The 23,982-nt window shown below is 40.1% G+C and overlaps 1 protein-coding gene across 2 annotated transcripts in view; it reads left to right on the forward strand.

The window, feature by feature from the left end:
• ADARB2 (adenosine deaminase RNA specific B2 (inactive)) overlaps nucleotides 1-23,982 on the forward strand; it is a 394,803-nt gene that overhangs the window by 105,985 nt on the left and 264,836 nt on the right. For both annotated transcript variants that reach the window (XM_060782551.2, XM_060782553.2), the window contains exon 2: nucleotides 18,073-18,207. In XM_060782551.2, coding sequence (XP_060638534.2) covers nucleotides 18,073-18,207 — 135 coding nt within the window. The remainder of the gene's footprint in view (nucleotides 1-18,072; nucleotides 18,208-23,982) is intronic.

Consider the following 23,982-nt stretch of genomic DNA (forward strand, 5'->3'; position numbering starts at 1 on the left):
CCTACATTTTGGAGAAATAGCAGAAGGCAACTGAATAAATGTAGTATATAGCGAAGAATAATATTTCAAATTATTTCCCCAATATATTTATCTCTCAGTCCACAGGAAACCTTCTCTTTTACCTTTATACTGATTGAGGTGAATTCTTCACTGGCTTGGAACCAGGATTAATACCTGCAGATATATTTCCAACTTGTGATAGGGGTCAGCGTCTAGCATTTATCTGGTGATATTTCAAGCATCACACAAACCAAGAAGGCTGCAGTGATTTGAGAAAAATGTATCTGGGGAGCGACTGGAGAGATTGCTTCCTTGTCATATCATTTGGTTGATTATGATTGTGTCTTCAATGTTTTCTTCTATTTTCTAAGTATTTACGTGACAACCCATAGCAAAGTTACTGGGGCAGCTATGAGAAGATTAAAAACCAATTAAAATATTTTCCTGCAATATAACAATTGTGTCTGCAATAAAAAAGAAATGTGTAAAAGTAGCATCAACTCAAGTGACAGGCATGAAGACAAGTTAGAAGCTGAAATTGGTTAAAATATCCAGAACAGCAAAGAACCATTTTTGGCTGGTGCCAAAATGATGTCCAGGAGGATGGAGGGGAAAACATCTGATACTGGCATGCCACCTTGAGTGCCCACCACACCAAAGTGGCATATCTACTGGTCAGGAGTTCTGGAAATTGTAGTCCCAGATATTAGGAGGGAATCTTTTTGGGATAAGTTAGCATCTCACCTGGCAGAGTAACCCCAGGAAATAAATTCTGGGATTTTTTGTGTGAGGGGAACATGGTTGTCTTGCCATCAACCAAAATGTGGAAGGTCAAACCCTACATGTAAATTGGCCCTGGGAATTGTCTGAGATTCATTGCTGTTGACAAAATATTGCCATAATATATTGTCTTACAGCTGTATTCTGTGCTAAATGAAAGTTGTGAACTGACTTCAAAGGTGGCTATATGTGCAATGAAATACGTACCCCAGAAGCGATGTCATTATATTAGCTGAGGAAGACCTTCATGAGATGTTATTGCTTAACCCAGTTATTGTTCAATGCATGGGACTTCAGCAATTTCTCTTCCCTCTGTCCCTACTCTTTATGAATGGTCGGTCGTCACTGTGGTGAAGTGTGAATTTTAACTTTTAGTCATGTGTAATTATAGATAGGTGTTTAAAAAGGGTAAGTATTTAAAATAGCATAACTGGGGGGATGGTAGCCAGCTCAGCTCACACTGAGCTGGGTTGCCATGGAAAAAGGGGCAGAGTCAACTGCCACTTGGCAGGGCAGGCATTTTGAAACAGACAGTCTGTAGTCTGTGAACTGCAGGGAAGGCTGGTTCTCCTGTGTTGAGAACCAGGAAAGTAGTCTAAAGTCTGTGAACTGCAGGAAAGGCTGATTCTATTGTGTTGAGAACCAGGAAGGTTTAGGCTTTTAGCCTGTGAGGTTTAGATAGGTCAAGTTGACTTAATTAGATTAGTAGTTAGTGTATGAGCAAAAAGGGGGAGAGAAGCCCAGTAAGCATCTTTACAGCAACAGAAATAACATAAGGAAAGAATAAGCTGGTACCTCACTGATTTATTGTTGTTCATCTTCAGCAGAACTGTAGTGCTCCTCATAACAAGAGAATGGCAATTAAGCATTGCTTTGATCAAAATGTCATTATGATCTTAATCAAACTCACAACAACAATTAGCTAGGAACTTGTGCATCATGTGTATTATAAATCTTTTAAAAGGTCATGGAATTGTGCTTTGTTCTTAGTGAACAGGAGGGAAAGGGACTTTTCTGGAAGTATCTCACTTTTAAGGATACACAACTTTTAACCAATCCTTATTGCAGTCTGTAACAACATAAAACATTTTGATTCATTTCTATAAGCCACAGTAATGCAATGAAAAATTGTACTGTTAATGACATTTTCCACAAACATGAATGCTTACCTTTTTTTTTTTTTTTTTACTATGTAACACTATTTTGGTTCCTGGGTTATAAATGTTATATCCCAATTGGTTCTATCATTAAAAGATTGAAAAAGTTTATTAAACTGCAAAATTTTTGTTTTTGCGGGACATCCCACAGCACATTTTGCTATAGTTTTTCAATGAATGTCTCATCGGGTCCCAACCAATTCAACATAGTTTGTGGCATCCAGAAAAATGAAGTTTCTGGAGTGTGACAACTACTTTCAAAGTAATTACTGCACAATTAAACAGGAATAACACTTTCAAACCAGGAACAGATTTTTTTTCAAATTTTGTTACATAGTATTACAGATTCAAGAAGGCTGTGGTTTAAAAAAATATTTTTCCAATATACCACAATACCCCATTGCGATCCAGATTAGAGATCCACAAATCCTTATAATCAGGAAACTTATTGTCTTGCCAAGGACATCAGGCTCAAATTATTTATTTATTTATTTATTTATTTATTTATTTATTTACAGTATTTATATTCTGCCCTTCTCACCCCAAAGGGGATTCAGGGTGGATGACAATGTACATATACATGGCAAACATTCAATGCCGTTTTGGACATACAAGACATACAGACAGATAGAGGTCATTCAGCAGTTCTTCCACTTCGGTTCCTGAAGGTCACTCGATTCGGCCACATATACAATAAGAGTTGAGTCTTGGCCAATTTGCAAAGGGACTAACAACAACAACAAGGACCCTTCCCATGTTATAGGCTTTATGTTCTATATTTCATATATTTATATCAGAAGGTAACATATTTACTGGAAACTATGTCATCTGAATCTGACATTTATAAAAAAATGTCTGTTTTGCTGTATAATGTATCTCAGCTTATTTTGGGGGTGGATTACTGCAGGATGGCATCACTTTCAGCTGAAATTAAATATATATCTCAATGGCTCCTGCTTTAACCTGGTGAGATTAATTCTGAAATATTGGCTTCTTTTTCTCACCAGACTTAACCCACAGCAGTTTGGATCTCACTATCCACTGCCATTTTAAATTGCCTGATAACAGAGGGACAAGATTTGGATTGCCAGGAGTCAGAGGCACATTCCCTAATTATGTCATAAAGATACAGGTGTTGTAGCAAAGTAGAAGTTGTCTGGAAGAGGCAAAGGAACTCCATTTATAAGACACGTCCCTCTGATATATTTCAGTTTTACTGTGATTCGTTATCCAAGTATGGCCAAAATAACTTTTGTATGCATGTTACAAACACACAATAAATATAAGAGAAATTGTTTAGAATTTTGTCCTACTTGCCATTCTTGTTGTAACAAATGCAATTCTTTAGGCAGCTTCTTTCACCTGACGCTTCCTTTTCCCCTGTCAACAAAAGAGCAGTGAGTGAAGGCAGTGTTATTTTACCCGTTGGCAAATTGCTGTAAGTATTCAGATGGCCACTTCCATTTTTGAAAAGAAAGAAAGAATGAAATCCATCTCTGAATAAATCGCTCTGATCCTAACAAGACTACAGCAATATCTGATAATGACTTACATTTCCAGAGCTCTCCCAGAGTCACCATTTCCTTATTCTGAGAGATGAATTTCATAAAGCTACCAGAGACAAGCGCAGTAAATATCGCAGCTCTGACTCTTCAGCTGCTGCTGCCTAATGAAAGCAAGCTTTGAAGAAGGCAAGGCATGATTATTTTGATTTACAAGATGAGGGAGATCATATTTTTCCTATAAAGATTATCGCTTTGGGGAGGAAGTACTTAGGCCTTTGCAGCATCTAGGGATTGGTATGGTCTTAAGGTTTTATAACCACAAGTCTGTTTCCATATGTTCTCGCTCTATTTTCTTTTATTCTACCCATAATCCGCCCCATTTGATGAGTGCAGGATAGGCTACAATAATTATAAATAAAATACCTCACATACTTGAGCAAGGAGATACTAGGGAGATACACCATCCTTGCTACTGTTCACAACTTTTGTTTGTCTTCCATGCCCAAAATTGGACTATATGGGGATAAAAATATCCTCTATTTATAAGAATGCTGATTTTCCAATGTTCCGGGTTATGTAGAGAGCCTGTATGAACAGAGGAAACTATCCCTTTCAGAAAGTCACTCTACACATGCAAAGGATGACAGAACCAATGGAGAATGTCATCTTCTCTCACTGAAACTTTACACCCCTTTGATAAGTTGTAGGAGAAGAATGGAGAAGGATATCCCACAGAGAGTCTAAATTGACTCCTACTGTGCTGAAAAACACCAGTGACAACTCTCTCTCAAAGGGAACAGGTTGTTTGACTGTAACCCCCTCTTTTGTGGCAAGATACACCTGAAGAGAGTGAAACACACAGCCAAAAGGCACAGCCGTTTGCTTCTGGTAAGCTCCTGAGATGACAACATCACTCTAGTAAAGGTGGTCTTATGACAGCTATCATGCAGTTTGCAGTTAGGGTTGTAAGACTAGTATTTGTCCTTGCGTGCAGGGAGAAATCTCTCCTGCAGTTTCCTACTAATAGTGGAAGAACATTTTCCTGCTTCTTGGCAGGGGGTTGGACTGGATGGCCTCTTTCAACTCTGTGATTCTATAAATGTTTCTGTGATGTTTTTGCCAATACTTCAGACATCCTCAAGTGTATTAGGAAATTATTCCATGCAAAAATACTCACACATTTTGGCATTTTTCACCAGGGGCAAAAAACCACCAGTTTTGCAAAAACCCACATGTGTTTGAAGAGGGTTTTTGGGGAGGGGTTTTGTTTGTTTTGTTTTTTGCAGAAAGAACATGTTTCCCATGCAGTCATTTTGTCATGTGGGCCAGTTTCAACTGAAATATACAAATTCAATCAGTTATTGAATACTGAATCTAATGTGGATAAATCCAATTATAGTCAGCTGTTCACATTTGCAGGTTTAACTTTTACAAATTTGATTATTCATTTGATTAATATGGTCTCTCTAGAAATTATGAGGTTCTCTGGAGCAGTTCTATGGCCTTAGTTTTGGACAATGACTAAGAGACCATGATTTGAATTCCTGCTTCAGAATGGAAAGCTGGAAGCCCCTAGTGGTGCAGTGAGTTAAACCTTGTACCAGCAGGACTGATGACCAACAGGTCAGAGGTTCACATTTGGGGAGAGCTTGGATGAGCTCCCTCTGTCAGCTCCAGCTCCCCATGCAGGGACATGAAAGAAGCCTCTCACAAAGATGGTAAAACATCAAAACATCCAGGCATCCCCTGGGCAACATCCTTGCAAACAGCCAATTCTCTCACACCAGAAGCGAGAAACACTTTCAGTTTCTCAAGTTGCTCCCAACACACACAAAAATGGGAAGTCATGGGATGATCTTGAACAAGTCATACTCTCTCAATCTCAGAGGAAGGCAAAGGCAAACCCTCTTTTAACAAGACTTCCATGTTTCCATAAGCTGGGGGCACTTGGAGGCACACAACAATAAACTGTTACCTCCTGTAAATCTTTCCTGATGGGGAAATGGGTGAGTGTGTCAACTGCTAGGTAGAGTCTTTCAACAGAGAAAACGGGTTCTCTTTCAAACACCATTTGCCTTATATGTTTCAGGAATGTTAACATAGCATTTTTAACTGCTGTCATCTTGTCGATTTCTTGCTGCGTTAATTATGCAGTTGAATTCTCTACCCTTCCATCCTTCCCTCCTACGACCAGTTAGCGTTTCAATAGGGCTTTAGCGGGATCAGGAACAGCAAGGGTTTAACAGGCTGGGGAACTGTAAGGGATTCTAACTTTTCTACATTCGTGTGTTGGTGTTTCCATGGCAATGCGTTAGCCTCTATCTGACAAGTAACAAAGGAGGCAGAGATGTTGTAGCCAAAATAGTTCAAGGACTGGCACTGTAATATTTTTAAAGGGCTCCTTTTGCCATGATGCTCTTATTTCTCTTTTTTTGTGCTTCGTTCCTTCTTATAACATTGTCACTCCAGCTGCAAAGCCTGGCTGGCAGGTCCCACTGGAATCTTAGCCCAGTTTCTGCTCCATGAACTCTCTCTTGACAGAGCTGGCATCTGTCTCCCTTCTCTGTCTCTCCATTTTTGCTCTCTCTCTAGCCTACAGATACCGGGAGGGTTGCCTTCCCATGGTATCAGTCACTTGGGGTTTCATCATCTCTCATTGCCTAGTTCATTGCACAGCGTTTGGAGGATTTTCTCACTGGGGCTCAGAAGCCACTCTCCCTGTGGGTTTTTGGATTCTCAGATAAAACTATCATCATCTTATCAGCTTTAGGCTCTGCCTTCCTTTCTTGTGTCTTTGGCCTGCATCCACTGAATCTGTTTGGATTACATTAAAAAGGATTTCCACCTCCGGTTGCAGCTTTTTTCTTCTTCTAATGTATATCCTTCTGTTTGCTATCAAAGCATAGCTAGGACATCTCATGGGGGTTTCTGTTGCAACTCATTAAAACAATGATTTAAAATTAGCACTCAGACTTTTTTAAAAAAATGTATGTATTTATAGTGACAATTAAAATACATTTATTTTAAAAGCAGACCATGCTTTGAGCCCCACAATTGACAAGACTTTATTGGAAAGGGTTTTAATAACAACTTCATGAATCTCTCATCCAGCACAATTCCAAACCAGTTTCCCAAACTGTGATTTTATCAGCTTGCTATAAGTTTTTCAGGCTGTATGGCCATGTTCCAGAACATTCTCTCCTGATGTTTTGCCTGCATCTATGGCAGGCATCCTCAGGGGTTGTGAGGTCACAACCTCTGAGGTGATAGTGGAAAGGCCCTAAGTGTTAACTTTTCTGCTAAGCCATCATGTTGTTTTCATCTTTCATATTTTCAGATCTCCCACCCCATCCACTTCACTGTGTGTGGCTGTCATACATTCAAGTTTTGCCCAGATTTCAAAAAGAAAAAAATTACTCACTACCTTTAAATAAAAGTTATCTAGGTGCTTCTTTCTGATTCATTCAGTTTCATAAGAGGGCGGGGTGGGAGCTCTTGATGTGTGCAACTTTGATGTTAAACCACAAAAATGGAAACTGAAATTCACAAAGCTTCAGGGTGCAAGGCAAAGACTTTTTTCACATTGACATAACAGAGTCTTGCAGATAAGGAGGGCTGAACCAAAATTGGGCAACTTGTGATGGAGCTTTCAATAGCAGACACACCCCCTCTGGTGCCTCTGCAGAATGCTTACCTTCTTTGTACCTTTAAGGGCCCTTCCACACAGCCATATAACCCAGAATATCAAGGCAGATAATCCACACTATCTGCTTTGAACTGGGTTAGCTGAGTCCACACTGCCATATAATCCAGTTCAATGTGGATTTTATATAGCTGTGTGGAAAGGGCCTACAATCCTAGCAAAAAAGATGCAAAGCTGGAAGGGTATTTTTGAACATTTTATTGAATGGTACAGAAAAGTCAAGAAGGTGTGTAGGGTGGAGGTTTACAGTAAACGGATGCTGATGATACCCCATCCCCCCATCCCTACCATATTTCCCTTTCTTCTTTATTGCTTTAAGTAGTGTTATGCTACATCAGTTAGCAAACAAGTAGGCTGTCATATCCTACTATCAAGGGGGTCAAAGGAAGATTTTATGAGAAAACTTATTGGCCTCTCCAGACTCCAAGTTGCAGCAACTTAATGCTACATGGAGCACATCTGTGCTAGATAGTTATAGCAGTTTCATGCTCATCTATCATGGGATTTGTATTTCTATGAAGGATTCTCTGCTAGAGCACTCTCATGCAGTAATTCAAAAAATTACCCAGAGCTCTACACCAAATTACAGATCACAAGATTTTCTAAGATGGACACAGAAAAGTTAAAATTGTACCAAACTAATGTAAATGTATAGTATAGACATACTCATAGGATCATAGAATTGATAGGAGCTTCATCGACCATTGAGTCCAATGCCCTCCTCAGTGGAGGATATCCAACTGAAGTATTCCAAGCAGGTAGCTCTCTACTCTCTTTTTGAAGATGTGCCAAGAAGGAGACTTCACCAGCTTTTTGGGCAATTGGTTCTATTGGGAAACTACTCTTAATGTCAAGAAATTTCCTCTGAAGTCCAGTTAGAATTTACTAACCTGAAATTTCACATCTGTTGAAGGAGAAGGTCATGTTCTGGTCCTATTCTCTGAGTCATCAGAGAACAGAGTTGTCCCTTCTCGCCATGACAACCCTTGAAATAAGTGAAGTGTGCAGCCATGTCTTCTCTCAGTCTTCTCTTCACCAAGCTGAACATGGCCATATGTTTTGTTCTCCATACTTTTTATCATTCTTGTTGCCCTATTCTGAACCTGCTCCAGCTTACCTATATCTTTTTTAAAACATGGCATCCAGATCTGAGTATGTTATATCAGATTAGGCCTGAATATCACATGGCATCGGGGAAGTTATAATTTTGCAAGGTTCTTAACTTTTACTGCCAAAGAGTGCTGGTCTCTCATCAAACTACAAATCCTAGAGATTCATAGCATTGAGCCATATCATCGCTAAGCCTGGATCCCCAGGTTTCGGCGGTGACCAGGGGAGCATTCGCACAGTTAAGACTCGTGCGCCAACTGCGACCATATCTTGGGAAGTCTGACTTGGCCACGGTAGTCCACGCTCTGGTTACATCCCGCCTTGATTACTGCAACGCTCTCTACGTGGGGTTGCCTTTGAAGACGGCTCGGAAGCTCCAACTAGTCCAACGGGCGGCAGCCATGGTACTAACAGGAGCAGGGCGCAGGGAGCATACAACTCCTCTGCTGTACCAGCTCCACTGGCTGCCGATTAGCTACCGGGCCCAATTCAAAGTGCTGGCTTTGGCCTTTAAAGCCCTAAACGGTTCTGGCCCAAGATATCTATCCAAACGTATCTCGGCCTATCAGCCCACCAGGACCCTAAGATCTTCGGGAGAGGCCCTTCTCTCCATCCCGCCTGCTTCACAGGTGCGGCTGGCGGGAACGAGAGACAGGGCCTTTTCTGTGGCGGCCCCGCGGCTTTGGAATGCCCTCCCTATAGAGATAAGATCAGCCTCCTCGCTGATAGTATTTCGGAAAAAACTCAAGACATGGATGTTTGAGCAAGCATTCGGCTAATCCGATGCGATGAAATCTCTGATCAAGGACTGGCAATCACAGACAACGAAATTGGATTATGATTTTAATTTAAGAGATGCATTGGTCTGTATTGGTGGCCCAATACTGTGTATTGTATATGTATGTGTTTTATATTTTTAATTGGAATATTGTTGTTTTTAAATGTTGTAAACCGCAATGAGTCGCCGTTTTAGGCTGAGATATTAGCGGTATACAAGTGTACTAAATAAATAAATAAAATAAATATCAGGTAAAGAGGTATCAAACTGCAATAATTCTACAGTATAGATACACCCTCTTTCTTAGAATCATAGAATCAAAGAATCAAAGAGTTGGAAGAGACCTCATGGGTCATACAGTCCAACCCCCTGCCAAGAAGCAGGAATATTGCATTCAAATCACCCCTGACAGATGGCTATCCAGCCTCTGTTTAAAAGCTTCCAAAGAAGGAGCCTCCACCGCACTTCAGGGCAGAGAGTTCCACTGCTGAAAGGCCCTCACAGTCAGGAAGTTCTTCCTCATGTTCAGATGGAATCTCCTCTCTTGTAATTTGAAGCCATTGTTCTGCGTCCTAGTCTCCAGGGAAGCAGAAAACAAGCTTGCTCCCTCCTCCCTGTGGCTTCCTCTCACATATTTATACATTTGTCAATAGAGAGAACAATTGTAAGCAATGCATTGTAATCCCAACATGATCTGTTGGGCTGCAACTTCTAGAGGACCCCACATTTATATTTTAAAATATCAAATGATTCTATCCCAGATATAAAGACATTTTCAATTTGCAGTAAATTCTTAAGAAAAATAAGCTAAAATAAAATTGTCATCTGAACATAGATCGCTAGCCAGCTTTGTTGTAGTTTTAATTGGAGGAAATGTTAACCCTGGGTTGAGAGACAGCATACATTCACACTTCCACCAACTATAACTTGATATAAGTCATCCAGGTCACCCTGGGAATGGAGCAGTAGAAAAGAAAAATCTGATTCTGATTTTATTACTTGTACTACCACAGGTTATAGCACAGTGCTGAAAGCTTAGGAACATGTTTTAATTTTATTTCCTTTTGAAAGAAGTGAATCCAGACAGTACAATAGAGGAAGCATGAAGTACGATACAGAATTCAAAAGGAAAATGAGACTTAAAGTACATAAATACCTTTCAGTTTAGGCAAGTTCAAACTAATTTTATAAGCCGTTCACCCAGCTCCATTTTCTGTTTCCCATCTCATTTTCTCTTCTAGCTAAAAACAAATACAGCAAATACCAGTAGACCTTGAAAAACACATTAAAATCGTGTGCATAGTTCCTCCTTCTTTCAATATATCTGTGCTAAATTGAAACAATGCAGTATTTCCAAAGTGACAGATTTAAGAATCAAAATATGACACCTAATATGAACTTAAAAAAAAAACACTGGAATTACCTTGGTTTATTTTCAAAAGTTTGTGAAGAAAGGAACACTCTAACCATCTATGCAAAGAACTCTTTTAACAATAGTTTGTTATAAATAGACACTGACACCATGTCTGGGATATTGTGTATAGGGCTGGGTTTCAATAACATATATTAATTTTTAAACACAGAGTTTGAGAACAGAAGGCAAGTGGTAATTTTTATTTCCAGTTCAAATACATGTTAACTTTAAATTGGAATTGTTACTGTTGCTTTTGTTAATCATCTCCAAAAGACAGTTCAACATATGACATATTCAGGAAATACCAGTCTTAGCTTAAACTCAGTGGTGACGAACATGCTTTACATTCAGTGTACATCTACACTGATCCTGAGAATCCAGAGCGAACTGTAACTTTGACCCCATGTAAGTAGTCAAGCCAATTGTGAGATGGAACTGAGCATAACTGTTTACATAACCATCCCATATTCCTCAGACTAGGGCTGTGCAGGGACACAGGATGGCCCTCATGATTTCCCTCCTGCTCTCATCATAGTAGTGGCCAGTGGGTGCAACATGGTTAATGTCCATCATTTGTCATCTGTAATGACATTGGCCTGGGTCACAAGGGTGATTGGAGAAGGAAGGGGTGAAACGGTTCCTCCCTTCCCCTGTGTCAGTCAAACAATCCAGCCAATGTTTATTTATCATGGTCCGTGGTTTGCTCTTCTCCGCACTCACATGTCATGGACCCCACTTTGTGGCCCCATTTCTTAAGGTTGGCTCTGCATCTCGTGGTGCCAGAGCGCAGACATGAAACATAAGAGAAGCCTCCCCACAGGATTGCAACACATCCAGGTGCCCCCTGGGCATGTCTTTGTAGACGGCTGATTCTCTCACACCAGAAGCAACTTGCAGCGTGCAACCAAACCAACCAACCAACAGATCTTTTCAGGACCAGCTATTACAATAATCTCAATCCGGCCAATCTCATTCCAGGTGATGAACAACCAACGCTAGCCATGTCATACCCGCGATCTGCCACAATGACAAAGTGGGGTAGGCAGTAAGGATGGCTATCTATGGATGCCAGTCAAAACCAGTACAGGGCTGATTTGAAATTTGCTACTCCAGGTTGGCCTCAAGATAAAGGGGTGCGTACATCCACCCCAAATAAGGCTGGGAAAGAGCTTGTGAGATCCCAAATTTCTACTGCTAGTTAGTATAGCATACTCTTAACATTTCACAGGTGAAAACCACAACAGATGTGGCTAAACAATATCAGAATGCAGTCAAGATGGCAAAAGTTATCAGTGAAAAAATTGGACCAGCTAGAAGAGGCTTCAGCAGTTTGCTTTTCCCTGAGACTAAAAGGAAAGACAAGATTCCACCCACTTTGCTCCCTGATGAGTTAATTGAGTGCAAACTACTTTTTGCACATTGGGCTCATTTACATCAATTTTAAAAAGTGAAGATGAAAGGGAAAAGTGGAAGGAGAGAGAAACTAGAAAGTATTTAAAGTAGAAGAACAACCAGATGGCAGAGGTTTAACTGGGCATGTCCCTGTCAAATGAGTACAGATGGAGGGTATGGTGTAAACCAGTGGTGTCAACCTTTGATCCTCCAGATGTTCAGACTCACAGAGGCCCTAGCCAGCTTGTCCAATGGTAAGGAAATCTGGGAGATGAAGTCCAAAACACATAGAGAATCAAACATTGGACACTACGGGTATAAACAGTTCTGTGGTCAGAGAGCCTGTGGTTTAATATGTCATATATTAAAATAATGTTCTGGCTATATTTCATTTTCATAATAATACATAATTGATCATAATCTCATTGAGAATTTGATGATGCCTTCTTAGCACAGTGTATCTGGAGCCCTAATACACAAAATAGAAAGGGAGGGGGTGTAGTAGAGGCAATATGCATAACTGAAAGGCAGGAATAAAATTTGAGTCATTGGTCTTCCAACCTGAAAATCTATTTCTTTTTTTTAATCTTTATTAATTATCATAGCTGCCTGGAAAAATGTGTTTCCACTCTCATTCATTTCTGCAAGACTGCTAAAACCAGGGTTCTTTTATAGGCCACACGTACTTGAGAAAATTTATTGTTCCTGCACATTGTTTTGAAGCTGGATAATGTCTTTTGTTGAGATTAACCATAATGTTTTGCATAATTCCAATTTTAATGAAAAATAGCAGTTTATACTGATTTCATTTGACTTGTTCAATTCCAGCTTTGGAACTCATTAAAATGTAAATGATAGCAATGGACAAATCATTCAATTTATGGTTTTATAGGGAATTTAAAATAATAATAACCTAAAATTAACATTTGGGTGGCTGTGGACTTCATCACACGAGGAATTTTTTGTGTCCTAGGATGCTTCTGCCCCAGTTGAGCGATGAAGCCCCATGCCACCCATCACACAACATAGCTTCACTTCTGGTGGGCCTCCATTGCTTAACTAGGACAGCAGCATCAGCAACACAATAGCCTCCCATGTTCCATTAGGAACAATGGGGCTAGCATGAGGGGAAGCTGTGCGGTGATGCTTCCCCGTGTGTGATGGGGAAGAGTTGCTGATGGCCGGGTAGGACGTGGGGCTGGTGAATCAGCACAGATGACCTCATCAACATTATGAGGTCCTGTCTTAACATCAAAGACGAGTTCATGTTTTAGTAAAAATCCTGCTGTGGAAACAACCCAAAAGATATTATATATAAAGAAAGACTTCCTTACAAAGTGAAATATGCCATTAAATGGTGTATAGGATAATTTTCCTGTTTTGACAGTGATCTCACTCTGGGTATAATGTGCATCTTTACACCCAACTCAAAGAAATTACTGTATAACATAGTTTTCACAATAAACAAGTCCACCTCCCACCATCATAATAACGAACCCTGTGATCAAAATGGGAATTCCCTCTCCTCCTACTGCTGGTTAAAAGGGAACAAAACATTGCATCTGTTTTTGTCCAACATTTGGAATGGTGCATATAAATTTGGTTGCCTCACAGAAAGATTTTTTCATGTCAGGAGCAACTTGAGAAACTGCAAGTCGCTTCTCGTTTGAGAGAATTGGCCATCTGCAAGGATATTGCCCAGGAGATGTCCAGATGTTTGATGTTTTTCCATCCTTGTGGGAGGTTTCTGTCATGTCACCACATGGGAAGCTGGATCTCAACCAGCTCAACCCACTGTCCCCAGATTTGAACCGCTGACCTATTGGTCAGCAGTCCTGCCAGCACAAGGGTTTAACCCATTGTGCCAACAGGGTCTCCATCACAGAAATGCTGGAAAGTACTTTATGACAAATGAGACTATTGGTCTAGGTTTGGGATCAGCTGGGCTACCTTCCAAGCCCCACTTAGGTATGCCAATGGAAATCTGGATATATTTTTTTTCTTTAAAAAGATATTATAGAACTTGAAAGGGGCAATATATTGAAAATGTCTAAGGACTGAAATATTTTCCCCATGAGTCAAAGCTAAAACATTTGGCAGATCTTTTAAGTGGAAAAGTGAGTTGAAAGGTTTATAAAACTGATGGATGATATGGGAAAGGGGAAGAAAAATGGTTTTCTCCCCGTCCTGTAATGCTAGACCACCAAACACTCAATAAAAATTATTAACATTTGGTGGTAGATTCAGACAGATGTAAGTGGTGGAACTCTCTGCTACATAATATGCTGATTATTGCTGTAGTCATTATTAGCTTTCAAAAAGATTAAGGAACAATCTAAAGAATATGTCAATGGGTATTCATCATGATAGTTAACTTGACCTTCAGAGCACCAGAGCCTCTGAATTATAGATGCAGGGCACAAGCAAAGTACTACCTGTTGTCTTCATGTTCTGCCTTGTGAGTTTTCAAAGTGAGAAGCACAGAGTAAGATGTCTCTTTGTTCTAATCCAACACATCTTTTCAGATAATCACAATGAACAATTAGCTATTATAAGTTCTCTAGTGATAAATTGCTTTTCAGGACCTTAGTGTACATTTATACCAAACGGGTCTGGGACTTTATTAAAAGTCCTAAGTGTAGCTGAAATATCTATAGTACAGACTAGCACACTCACATTTTTTTCTCATCCCAAGGTACTCATTTACTATTTAATCCATCTCACCATCCCATCCATCACATAAATGAAATGTGGAACAGCCCCATGTTTCTTCAAGAGGCTATTAGCCTGCTAAAGCAAGTATTTGAGACTTGATTAGATTAAGTAAGTAGACATGGACTTCACATTACAAATGTACTTTCCATTTAATTTATAGCTCAAATGACACAAAATCTGATGAACCATAATCAGCGATAAAGCGACACCTCAGTATCGCCAGTCCCAATATATTAAGGTCACTAACACAGCGCAGTGAAGTTGCAGTGTCAGTATTCTCAGCTGAAACTTCTTCAACAGGGATTTGCAAAAAGCACAGGCTGCTCTCAGTTGAGACTGTATTTGGATTTGTTCTCTACTTTTATGTAAAGTATTTTGTTTTGCATTTTTAAAAGAAAATTTATATGAGATTAATTAGCAGGATCATTTAGATATATCATGATTTGTTAGGTATCAAGAGCTGTTAGGCTCAAAAATAACCCACAAAAATATAGCAGAGTGCAGAAGCACAATTCATAACCATCAGAAGCTTACATGCAGAGAGCAAGGATTAGTTTCCATTCAACAGGATGGAACAGGATTACAGATCCACAACTTCATAGGTTCTAAAAATAATATGTTTATTAAAGATAAAAGAAATTCATTCTGGATAGGAAAGATTCTTGGAGCTAACTTGCTTCACTGAGCTATCTTATAAGGAAAAGGAAAAAATAACAAAATAGCCATGCATATACATCTTGCCTGGAGAATGGCAAGATGCATCCTTACTCAAGGAGAACAAAGGCAAGACAGAGGCCAAAATGGAGAATTGGCCACATGGCCTCACTAGGGCAATAAAAATACCTTTAAAGGGGAAATTACATCATCCCTTAAGATATCACGTTGCTAAGTATTCAAAAGGGGAGGAGATAGTGGCATGCAGGATGAGTAAGACAACCCCCCTTCTTGAGATAGGCATGCATAGGGAATCTGGGAAAGGAATCCTCATTCTAATCTATCTAGACTAACTACTGAGGGCTGGAGACTTGTGCAGTCAGGGATGAAACCCAGCATGAAATCCTAAAATAGCTCTTCCCTGACTATAGAAGAGTTAGTTTAGTGGTAAATTCAGCTCTACATATGGTTTGAGCATGGGACTAGAAAATCCAGTGTGGTATGATAGTTTGAGCTTTGATCTATGGACCTCATCATACAATGGAAATTCAGCTTCCTAGGACACTTCTGCCCTGGTTGACCCACTGAGCCACACGCTGCCCATCACATGACATAGCATCACTTCCGGTGAAGCTCTGTGGATAAACTGGGGCAGAAGCATTGTAGGATGTTGCACCGCCAACACAGGAGTCTCTCCATGTTCTATTTGGAGCAACAGGGCTACCGCAGGGGGAAGCATCATGACAAGGCTTTCCCACATGTGATGAGGAAGTGTCAGCTGGTGGTGAGGCAGTGTATGGGACATTGGAATTGCCCCGCTTCACCCCAATTCACCATGGAGTCTGGAGAATCAGAACACTGGACCTCATCAATGTGATGAGGTCCTATGACTTTTGGGACCAGAATCCCATTCCCATGAAACCCCTCTGGGTTACCTTGGGTTGGTTGCACAGTCTCAACCCCAGGAAACCCTATGATATGGTCACCCAATGAACGCCGTGAGTCAGAAATGTCTTGAAGACACACAACTGCTACAACTGATATATTTGTAAAATTCACCTCTAGCCGCCACCACTTCAAACTGATCTGTTTCTTAAATAGTATGATCCTGCTTCATAGGAGTTTGGTCTACACATACACACACACACACACACACAACATTAAAGTCTGTAGATCCTTGGATAGGTATAGGAGAAAACTGTATGTGATCCATAGCTGCCAATCATATTTATTTATTTTAGCAATGAAAAAGAAACTACTTAAAACAGAGAATTAAAAAAGTCTTATAGGTATAATAATGGTACCTAGTGGTTATGGGGGAATATATGTAACTCTGACTAATTACATTTAATGGTAATACCTTAAGTGTAATTTCTTAATGCATATGTTTTGCATCTATACTTTAGCAATCAAAATAGAGTCAAGGACATGTCAGAAATCCAACATCTTTTTCCTTATAGGAGAAGAGTGAGGTTAGATGAGGACACCTTCCTGCAATTGCCTCCCTGAATTGTTGTATTAATAGAATAACAAAGTCAGCCCTTTGCAGTTGTGGAACCTGCAATTTCACAGTTTAAAAGGTTACATGTGTTGTCGGTATAGTGCCCTTAATGGGTACTATGCTGAAAGAAATCCACTCCATTAAATGGAGGTACAGTCTTTTAATTCCCTTTGGTGCCAGCCGTTCACTTATCACTATCTTGCAGCATCCTCCATCCCAAATCAAATCTGCCAGATGCTTAGAGTCACAGTTGCATTTAATTTACTTTCTAAGAGAATCACCCCAATGTCCTTTCCGAGCCTGAAATGGGTTATTTTCAGGCTGTACTGGGCAGCATTTTTTTCCTCTTGACAAGGAAGGGCAGCTAGTTAGAAACCAACAGCCAAATCTGTGAAATTCAGCCCCACACATCACTGCTTTTTGGACTCGTTGCCTTGATATAATGCTTCGGTGATTCAGAAGCCACAACAACAGCATCTACTGGTCAGTTTTTAGAGTCTAGATAGCAATATGATGTCCACTTGGCTTCTATTTTCCTGCCCTTGTTCTTACTATCAATAGTGAACAGTGTTTGCTTTCCCCAGCTATTGTGCACCATTTTGTCCTATTTCTACTTCCTGATTTCCATGTAGCTGGCTACCTTTTTCCATTTTGTGTATTTTTACCAATTTTCCTAGCTCTTACTCCCTCATCTCATGAACCACATTTTTTCTAGGATATACTTTCTGATAAGCCCTTGTGGCAACAAGGGCTTATCTTTCTCCCCCCTGATATTCTTATACCCCCTTTCTCATTTGTTGGGGTTTCTCTTTCATATGGTGCTGTCAGCATATCACCTCTCCATTGTATCTTTGATATCTCCCCTCATCTTAGTCTTCACCTTGATTTCATTCAGCCATTTTGGCAGGGTCCCCTTCCTGTGCAAAAGCTGAACTATGAAGTTTGTTGGCTCCTTGAACTGATGAATATTCTGTGCTATTGCAACAATTGTCATTGCAGCAGCTTTACTTCCCCAAGTGGAATAAGGTATGAGTTTTGGCACATACAAGGCAAACCAGCATCGAAAGTTGGGCAAGTGAGAGGTATCACAGAAATATAAAGAAATGTAAACCAAAATTTAGTAGCAGATGTGTATAATATGTTTTTAATGGTTTTTGTATCGTATTGATTGTATATTGATTTTATAATGCTGTTTTAAATGTTTCAACTGTATATTGTGGATTGTTATGGTATCGAATTGCTGCCAATTTGTAAGCAGCCTTGAGTGGCCTTTGAGCTTGAGAAAGGTGGGATAGAAATATAAATAATATAATGTGATATAATATAATCCTCTAATAAGAGTAATGTTTCTTTTGCCCAACAGCAGAGAATTCAGGATGGGTGCACACCCTGCTCCCTCGGATTTCCCATCGGTTACAGGGGCGTTGTAACACTCAATTTGCCACATGGTTGGAGGCAACAGACAACCGGCTCTCCATGCAATTTGAGCCACCACGTGGTAAGTTTTTAAAGACAAGCATCACATAATAGAATGTACCTGTGGACCCACTCTCTGTGCAATATTCGCCTCATATGAAAAATCCCTAAAACAGTTACCTTTAAAAAAAAATCAAGAAAATTTTTGAAGCAGGAATTTATTTTATTTATTTATTTACAGTATTTATATTTCATCCTTCTCGCCCTGCAGGGGGCTCAGGACGGATCACAATGTATATACATGTCAAAAATAGAGACACAACATATATAGACAGATAAACAGAGGCTATTTAACTTTCCAGCTTCATGAGGGTAAGCTCTCAATTCTGGCCACTGGGGGAGCTGTCGCTTCACTGTCCACTTGTGACACCGATAGAGTACTTCCTCATTCTTTTGCATGCACTGGAGAGTTTTATGGTATTGTAAATTAGTTAAATTAGCCTCCCTGCATAAGCAGTACCTAAATTTCCTACTTGACAGATGCAACTGTCTTTCAGGCTTCAAGGTTGACAGCAAGCTAGACAAATGGTCAGGAGCTTACTCTGACCATTTGTTGGCTTCCAACTCATGACGTTTTGGTCAGTAGTGATTTTAATGCAGCTGACTCCTAACCAGCTGCACCACAACCTGGTCATTCAAATCCTGTTCTTGAAGGAGCAAAACTGTAGGCTTCTATTCATTTAATTTGTTTATTACATATATCAATTCCACTTTTCTCCATAAAAACATCCCAGTTTTTTCTCCATAGCATATGAAAGACCTATGGAGAGGAAGAGTTCAGTTTCTGATTTCTAAGGAGAAACTCAGGTCACTTGCTCACAGATACACATAAACATGAAGCCATCGTTTGGGCCCTTCTCTCGAGGCTACTGTTGTAAATGGAATATGATTTGGAAAGAATTTACATACTACTAAATGCTGTCTTCAGTTGCAATGATTTATGGGAACATGTATGCATCTTTTGTGAGTATGCAGAGTGTGCCTGTAACTGCTATTTGATAAGAAAAGAAAAAAACAGTGCACAATTTGCTGGGGAAAGCTACATAAATTAAAGAGAAAAGTGTAAAGAGAAGGAAGGGAAGCCTTGCTAATACTAGGTTGAACTCTGTGAGATGATGAGATTCAAATATATTTGCAAGTAAAACATCTGTGGGAGTTTTTCTTCAATTATAAGGCTAACTTGAATGTACACAAGGGCAGAAAAATGTGTAGTAGGGAATCTTCAGCAAACATAATGACTGCAGTTTTGCAGGATGTAGAGAGACCAGAACTAATAGGAAATGTTTGGGGTTTTTTACACAAAAATATCCAAGTTTCAGGACCATGTAACAGATGATCAGGAAGATCTGTCAGAAAAATCTTCTGCTGGAAGACCTAACTGTAGTAAGTGGTGACAAGTAACACTGTGCTGTTAGTTCACCACCAAAGTTGCTAACAGAGTCTTGAACTCTGAGTTCAGATGTTCTGAAACCTGTACAAGAATAGATGATACTGTGAAGCTTGTGATTTTTCTCTTGAGAGATGGATCTGGGAAGAGAGATACAAGCTCAGTAGGTTGTGAGGTCTGTGCTTGGGGATTAGTTGCACCTGTTTTCCCTTATTACATGGTCTGGCTCCCCAGTTAGGTTTTAGGTGCCCTGCAAGACCTTGGGATAATGAGCTTTCTCCTGCATCAGGTTTGCCAAATTCAGTCTGTAGTTTTGATGTATGAGGATGAAAAACATTAAGGAAATTATACACAGAAGCACGGCGTTTGGCATGGGCTGCTTCTTTCCCCACAATTGATTTGCTGTGGTGTCTTGTAATTTATTCATGCAAGGAAACAATGATGGATGGTGTAAATTATTCTTCTTTTTCCCTTTTGACTTAAATAATAATTGCCAATATCTCAGAACTGCATGGAAATATAGGGGGGAGACAGTATTCACAAACCGTTGTAAATGGGGGTGTTTGGTTGTTGCTGTCCCCCACATTTTCCTTCAAGGGACAGTGACATTTTTTTAAAAAAAGTTTTCCCCTGATAAGTGACATTGCTATAGGTTTTAACAGAACATTTAGTCCCAGAAGCCAAAATAACATGGAAATAATATAGATTCCTATACAACCAAAAAAGAGCAACTCAATGTGTCTGGGAGATGTAAATAAAAATATTTCCTGCATCAATAGGAGCATAGTGTCTAGATCTAGGGAAGTCATGCTACCCCTCTATTCTGCTTTGGTTAGACCACACCTGGAATACTGTGTCCAATTCTGGGCACCACAATTCAAGAGAGATATTGACAAGCTGGAATGTGTCCAGAGGAGGGCAACTAAAATGATCAAGGGTCTGGAGAACAAGCCCTATGAGGAGTGGCTTAAGGAACTGGGCATGTTTAGCCTGAAGAAGAGAAGGCTGAGAGGAGATATGATAGCCATGTATAAATATGTGAGAGGAAGCCACAGGGAGGAGGGAGCAAGCTTGTTTTCTGCTTCCCTGGAGACTAGGATGCAGAACAATGGCTTCAAACTACAAGAAAGGAGATTCCATCTGAACATGAGGAAGAACTTCCTGACTGTGAGAGCCATTCAGCGGTGGAACTCACTGCCCCGGAGTGTGGTGGAGGCTCCTTCTTTGGAAGCTTTTAAACAGAGGCTGGATGGCCATCTGTCAGGGGTGATTTGAATGCAATATTCCTGCTTCTTGGCAGGGGGTTGGACTAGATGGCCCATGAGGTCTCTTTCAACTCTTTGATTCTATGATTCCCCATTTTCTTTTATTTTTGGGTCTATGCTTTTTAACATCCAAGGAGTGCTAGTGATGGACGCTTATTCATTCTTCTCTTTTTACTCTGGTGTGCTATTCTCATATGTTCAGTCGGGGATTGTGGAGGTATCTGCTATTTAAATCGCCTTGTGTAAGTGGTCACCAGCAATTACAATATGTGTCCTTCTTTCCAGCTCATACTTTATTGCAACGTAACCATGCAGCTATGATGCTGAAAGTCTGCATTTATCCTTCACTATCTTAAAGTGGATGTTGCTCAAACAATACTCCAGCTAGACAGAGCACAAGGAGGAAGCCTAAGAACCAGAGAAGAGTAAGAATACTTTGTAAAAGTATTCTTACTCATTGTCAGAGGCTTTGTTAACTGAGGTATGCCTCTCTATATATTTCACTTCCAAATAATATAGTATGACCTACTTATTTGAGAATTCAATATCTACAGTTGCCCATAAAATGTTCACTCACCACCAGTGTTTGTGGGCCTCTCTGGGTCTTCCAGTGCAATGGTAAGTTTCTAGCTAGACCAAATACAGTCAAAATAAAGCTCAGATTTCAATGATTTCAGTTATCCACAGGGGGTCCCCCCTACAGATATAGAGTTCATACTCTATTTCATACATCAGATGAAATGGACTTATGCCTACAAAAGCTTATGCAATAACACAACATTTCAGTTGTTAAAGGTGCCGCTGTATTCTGCTGTTTTTTCCCCCCTCAAAACATGCAACCTTTAGAAACTGTTTATTCTTCCCCTTTGGTAATATCCTCACCTTGTTAAACCTGATTGGCTGTGTCAGGTTGTAATATCATTTCTCCAACTACAGTCACTGAGTCTTCGCAGTTATTTTTGGACTATTTTCAGCAAGGTGATCACAAGCTTTGGGAGCCTGATATGACAGAACTAGGAAAAGTGACTTTTCTGGGCTACAAATCCCAGATTTTCTTGCCCAGCATGGTCACCAGGATCCTGGGAATTGCAGTCCCATCTCTTAGCAACATTCCAAAATGAAAAATAGCAGCAAGAGCCTACTTATAGTTGTGCCGTTATGCTTTCGTCGTTACATATAGCAACGCTAATGCAAGTGGACTTTTCCCTCCCTCTCCCTTTCTTCTTGCACTGCTGGCATCTTGCGTCTAAGTATTGTGCTCCCACCCGCCACAACTTTGCTCCAGTCTGTTGCTGGTGCTAATGTTTAGTGACAGTTACTCAGTGCTAATGATCACCTTTGGGGATTTTTTCAGAGCGCTTGCCTCTTGCTGGTCACTGGTGAAATGTAATCAATAAATCTGCCAGCCAAGCTTTTCATGTTGCCTTTTCTCTTGGAACTAAAGGAACACCACTATTACTGATTTGTGACAGAGTCGCCTTTAACGGCCAAAGTAGTCACCCTATGGGAATCTAGCCAGTCCAATTGATCTACAAAACCCACTGGCAAACCAGAAATGAATGGATGGGAAAACAAAAAGTATTACTCACCGCAGATAAGTAATCCCATGATACATGAGCCTTGTCTCAAATAATACACAAAGGAAAAGTGAAGCAGGGGAATAATTTTCGTTGCAATCCTTCTCTTTTTTAGAGTAATTTTCCTCCATCTGTGCCTTCTAACTTCTGTTTTAGAGATACAGTGTACTTTTTGCAATTTTGCACCCCATAATTACATAGCATGTGGGAAAATACCTGCCTATTTAGGTATGTCTCTGATACTACATGAAATTTGCTAATCTTTAAGATGACACAAGACTCTTTTGCCATTTTTGCTTCAGCAGTCCAACACATTTGTTATGATAAATGTCTTGGCTTCCCTTAAATAATTATCAGAATCATAGCCATCCCATGAGTTTTTATAAAACAAGATATGCCTCTATCTGCTCATCCTAAACACAGAAAATGGTCAGACTGGCCATTGAATTATACTTTAAGCATGAATGAAGAGACAGCTTCTTCTTCTGCTCCTAAGAGCACTAAGCCAGCTTGGTAGAGGATAGTCACAAGACACTGAGTAAAGTATACACAGTTCTGTTTTTCAACAAAACGGAATATCTAGAAGGTGCAACTAGTTCTGCTTCCTCTGCAGCCACCAGCAGCCTCCAACTATTTATCTAAGGACCTTATCACATCCCCCTCCCCCCCCCGGGATGCTGTTTTGACAGCAAGCATGGTAAAATGGAAGGCACTACAATGCTTTCCCCATCACACAAGGGAAGCTTCACCCAACTGGGATGGAAGTGTTCTGACTGAATTGGAGCCAGCACAACACAGGGGCCTTCAGGTCTTGGTGAGTAAGTGTCTTAGGATGCTTCCATGCAAGTTGGGGGCGGACTTCTGCTGGAAGTTGAGAGATGTCATGTGATGGGCTGCATGAATGCCCATCCATCCCTCAGCTGGGTGGTAAGTGTCCTGGGATGCTTAAATTGGCAAGCATGATGAGGTGCTTAGTCAGCTTTCTCATTATATTCATAATGCCCCAATCCCCAATATTGGTTGGAATTGTCAGCAAAAGGCACATCAATCTGAAACTGCTGTAGTCCATAGAAGCCAGAGGTGAGTGGTAGATCGCAAGTTTTGGGTGTCGATGACCCAGTCACTGGCTACTCCAGCTGAACATATCTAGTGGTAAGAATAAAAACAAGGGCTTCAGCTAATCAGAGTAGAACTAGCTAGATAATATTAACTACTGCTTTGCCTCTGTACAAGAAAACCTCATCTAATCCTATATGGTCATCTTTTCCAGAGCTTTTAGCCTTTAGCTTCTAGCATTTTCCAGTAATGTGGTCAGTCACCATGCTGGCTGAGGAATTCCAGAAATTATAGTTCAAAAAACAAACTTTGCCAACCTCTGATTGTTATTGTGCTTACTACTTCAAGGAACCAATGTTATCTATCATTATGGTTACCATATATAATGCATTTTTAGGGTTAGCCATCATCTTGTAATAAGTTGATAATATACAATTTCATTTCTAATTTCATATCCAAATGAAGTAACAAATCATTTTGGAGTTTCTTCTCATTTAAAAAAAAGGTTCTCA

Source organism: Anolis sagrei, chromosome 6 (genome assembly GCF_037176765.1).
Source record: "Anolis sagrei isolate rAnoSag1 chromosome 6, rAnoSag1.mat, whole genome shotgun sequence".
NCBI lineage: Eukaryota > Metazoa > Chordata > Lepidosauria > Squamata > Dactyloidae > Anolis > Anolis sagrei.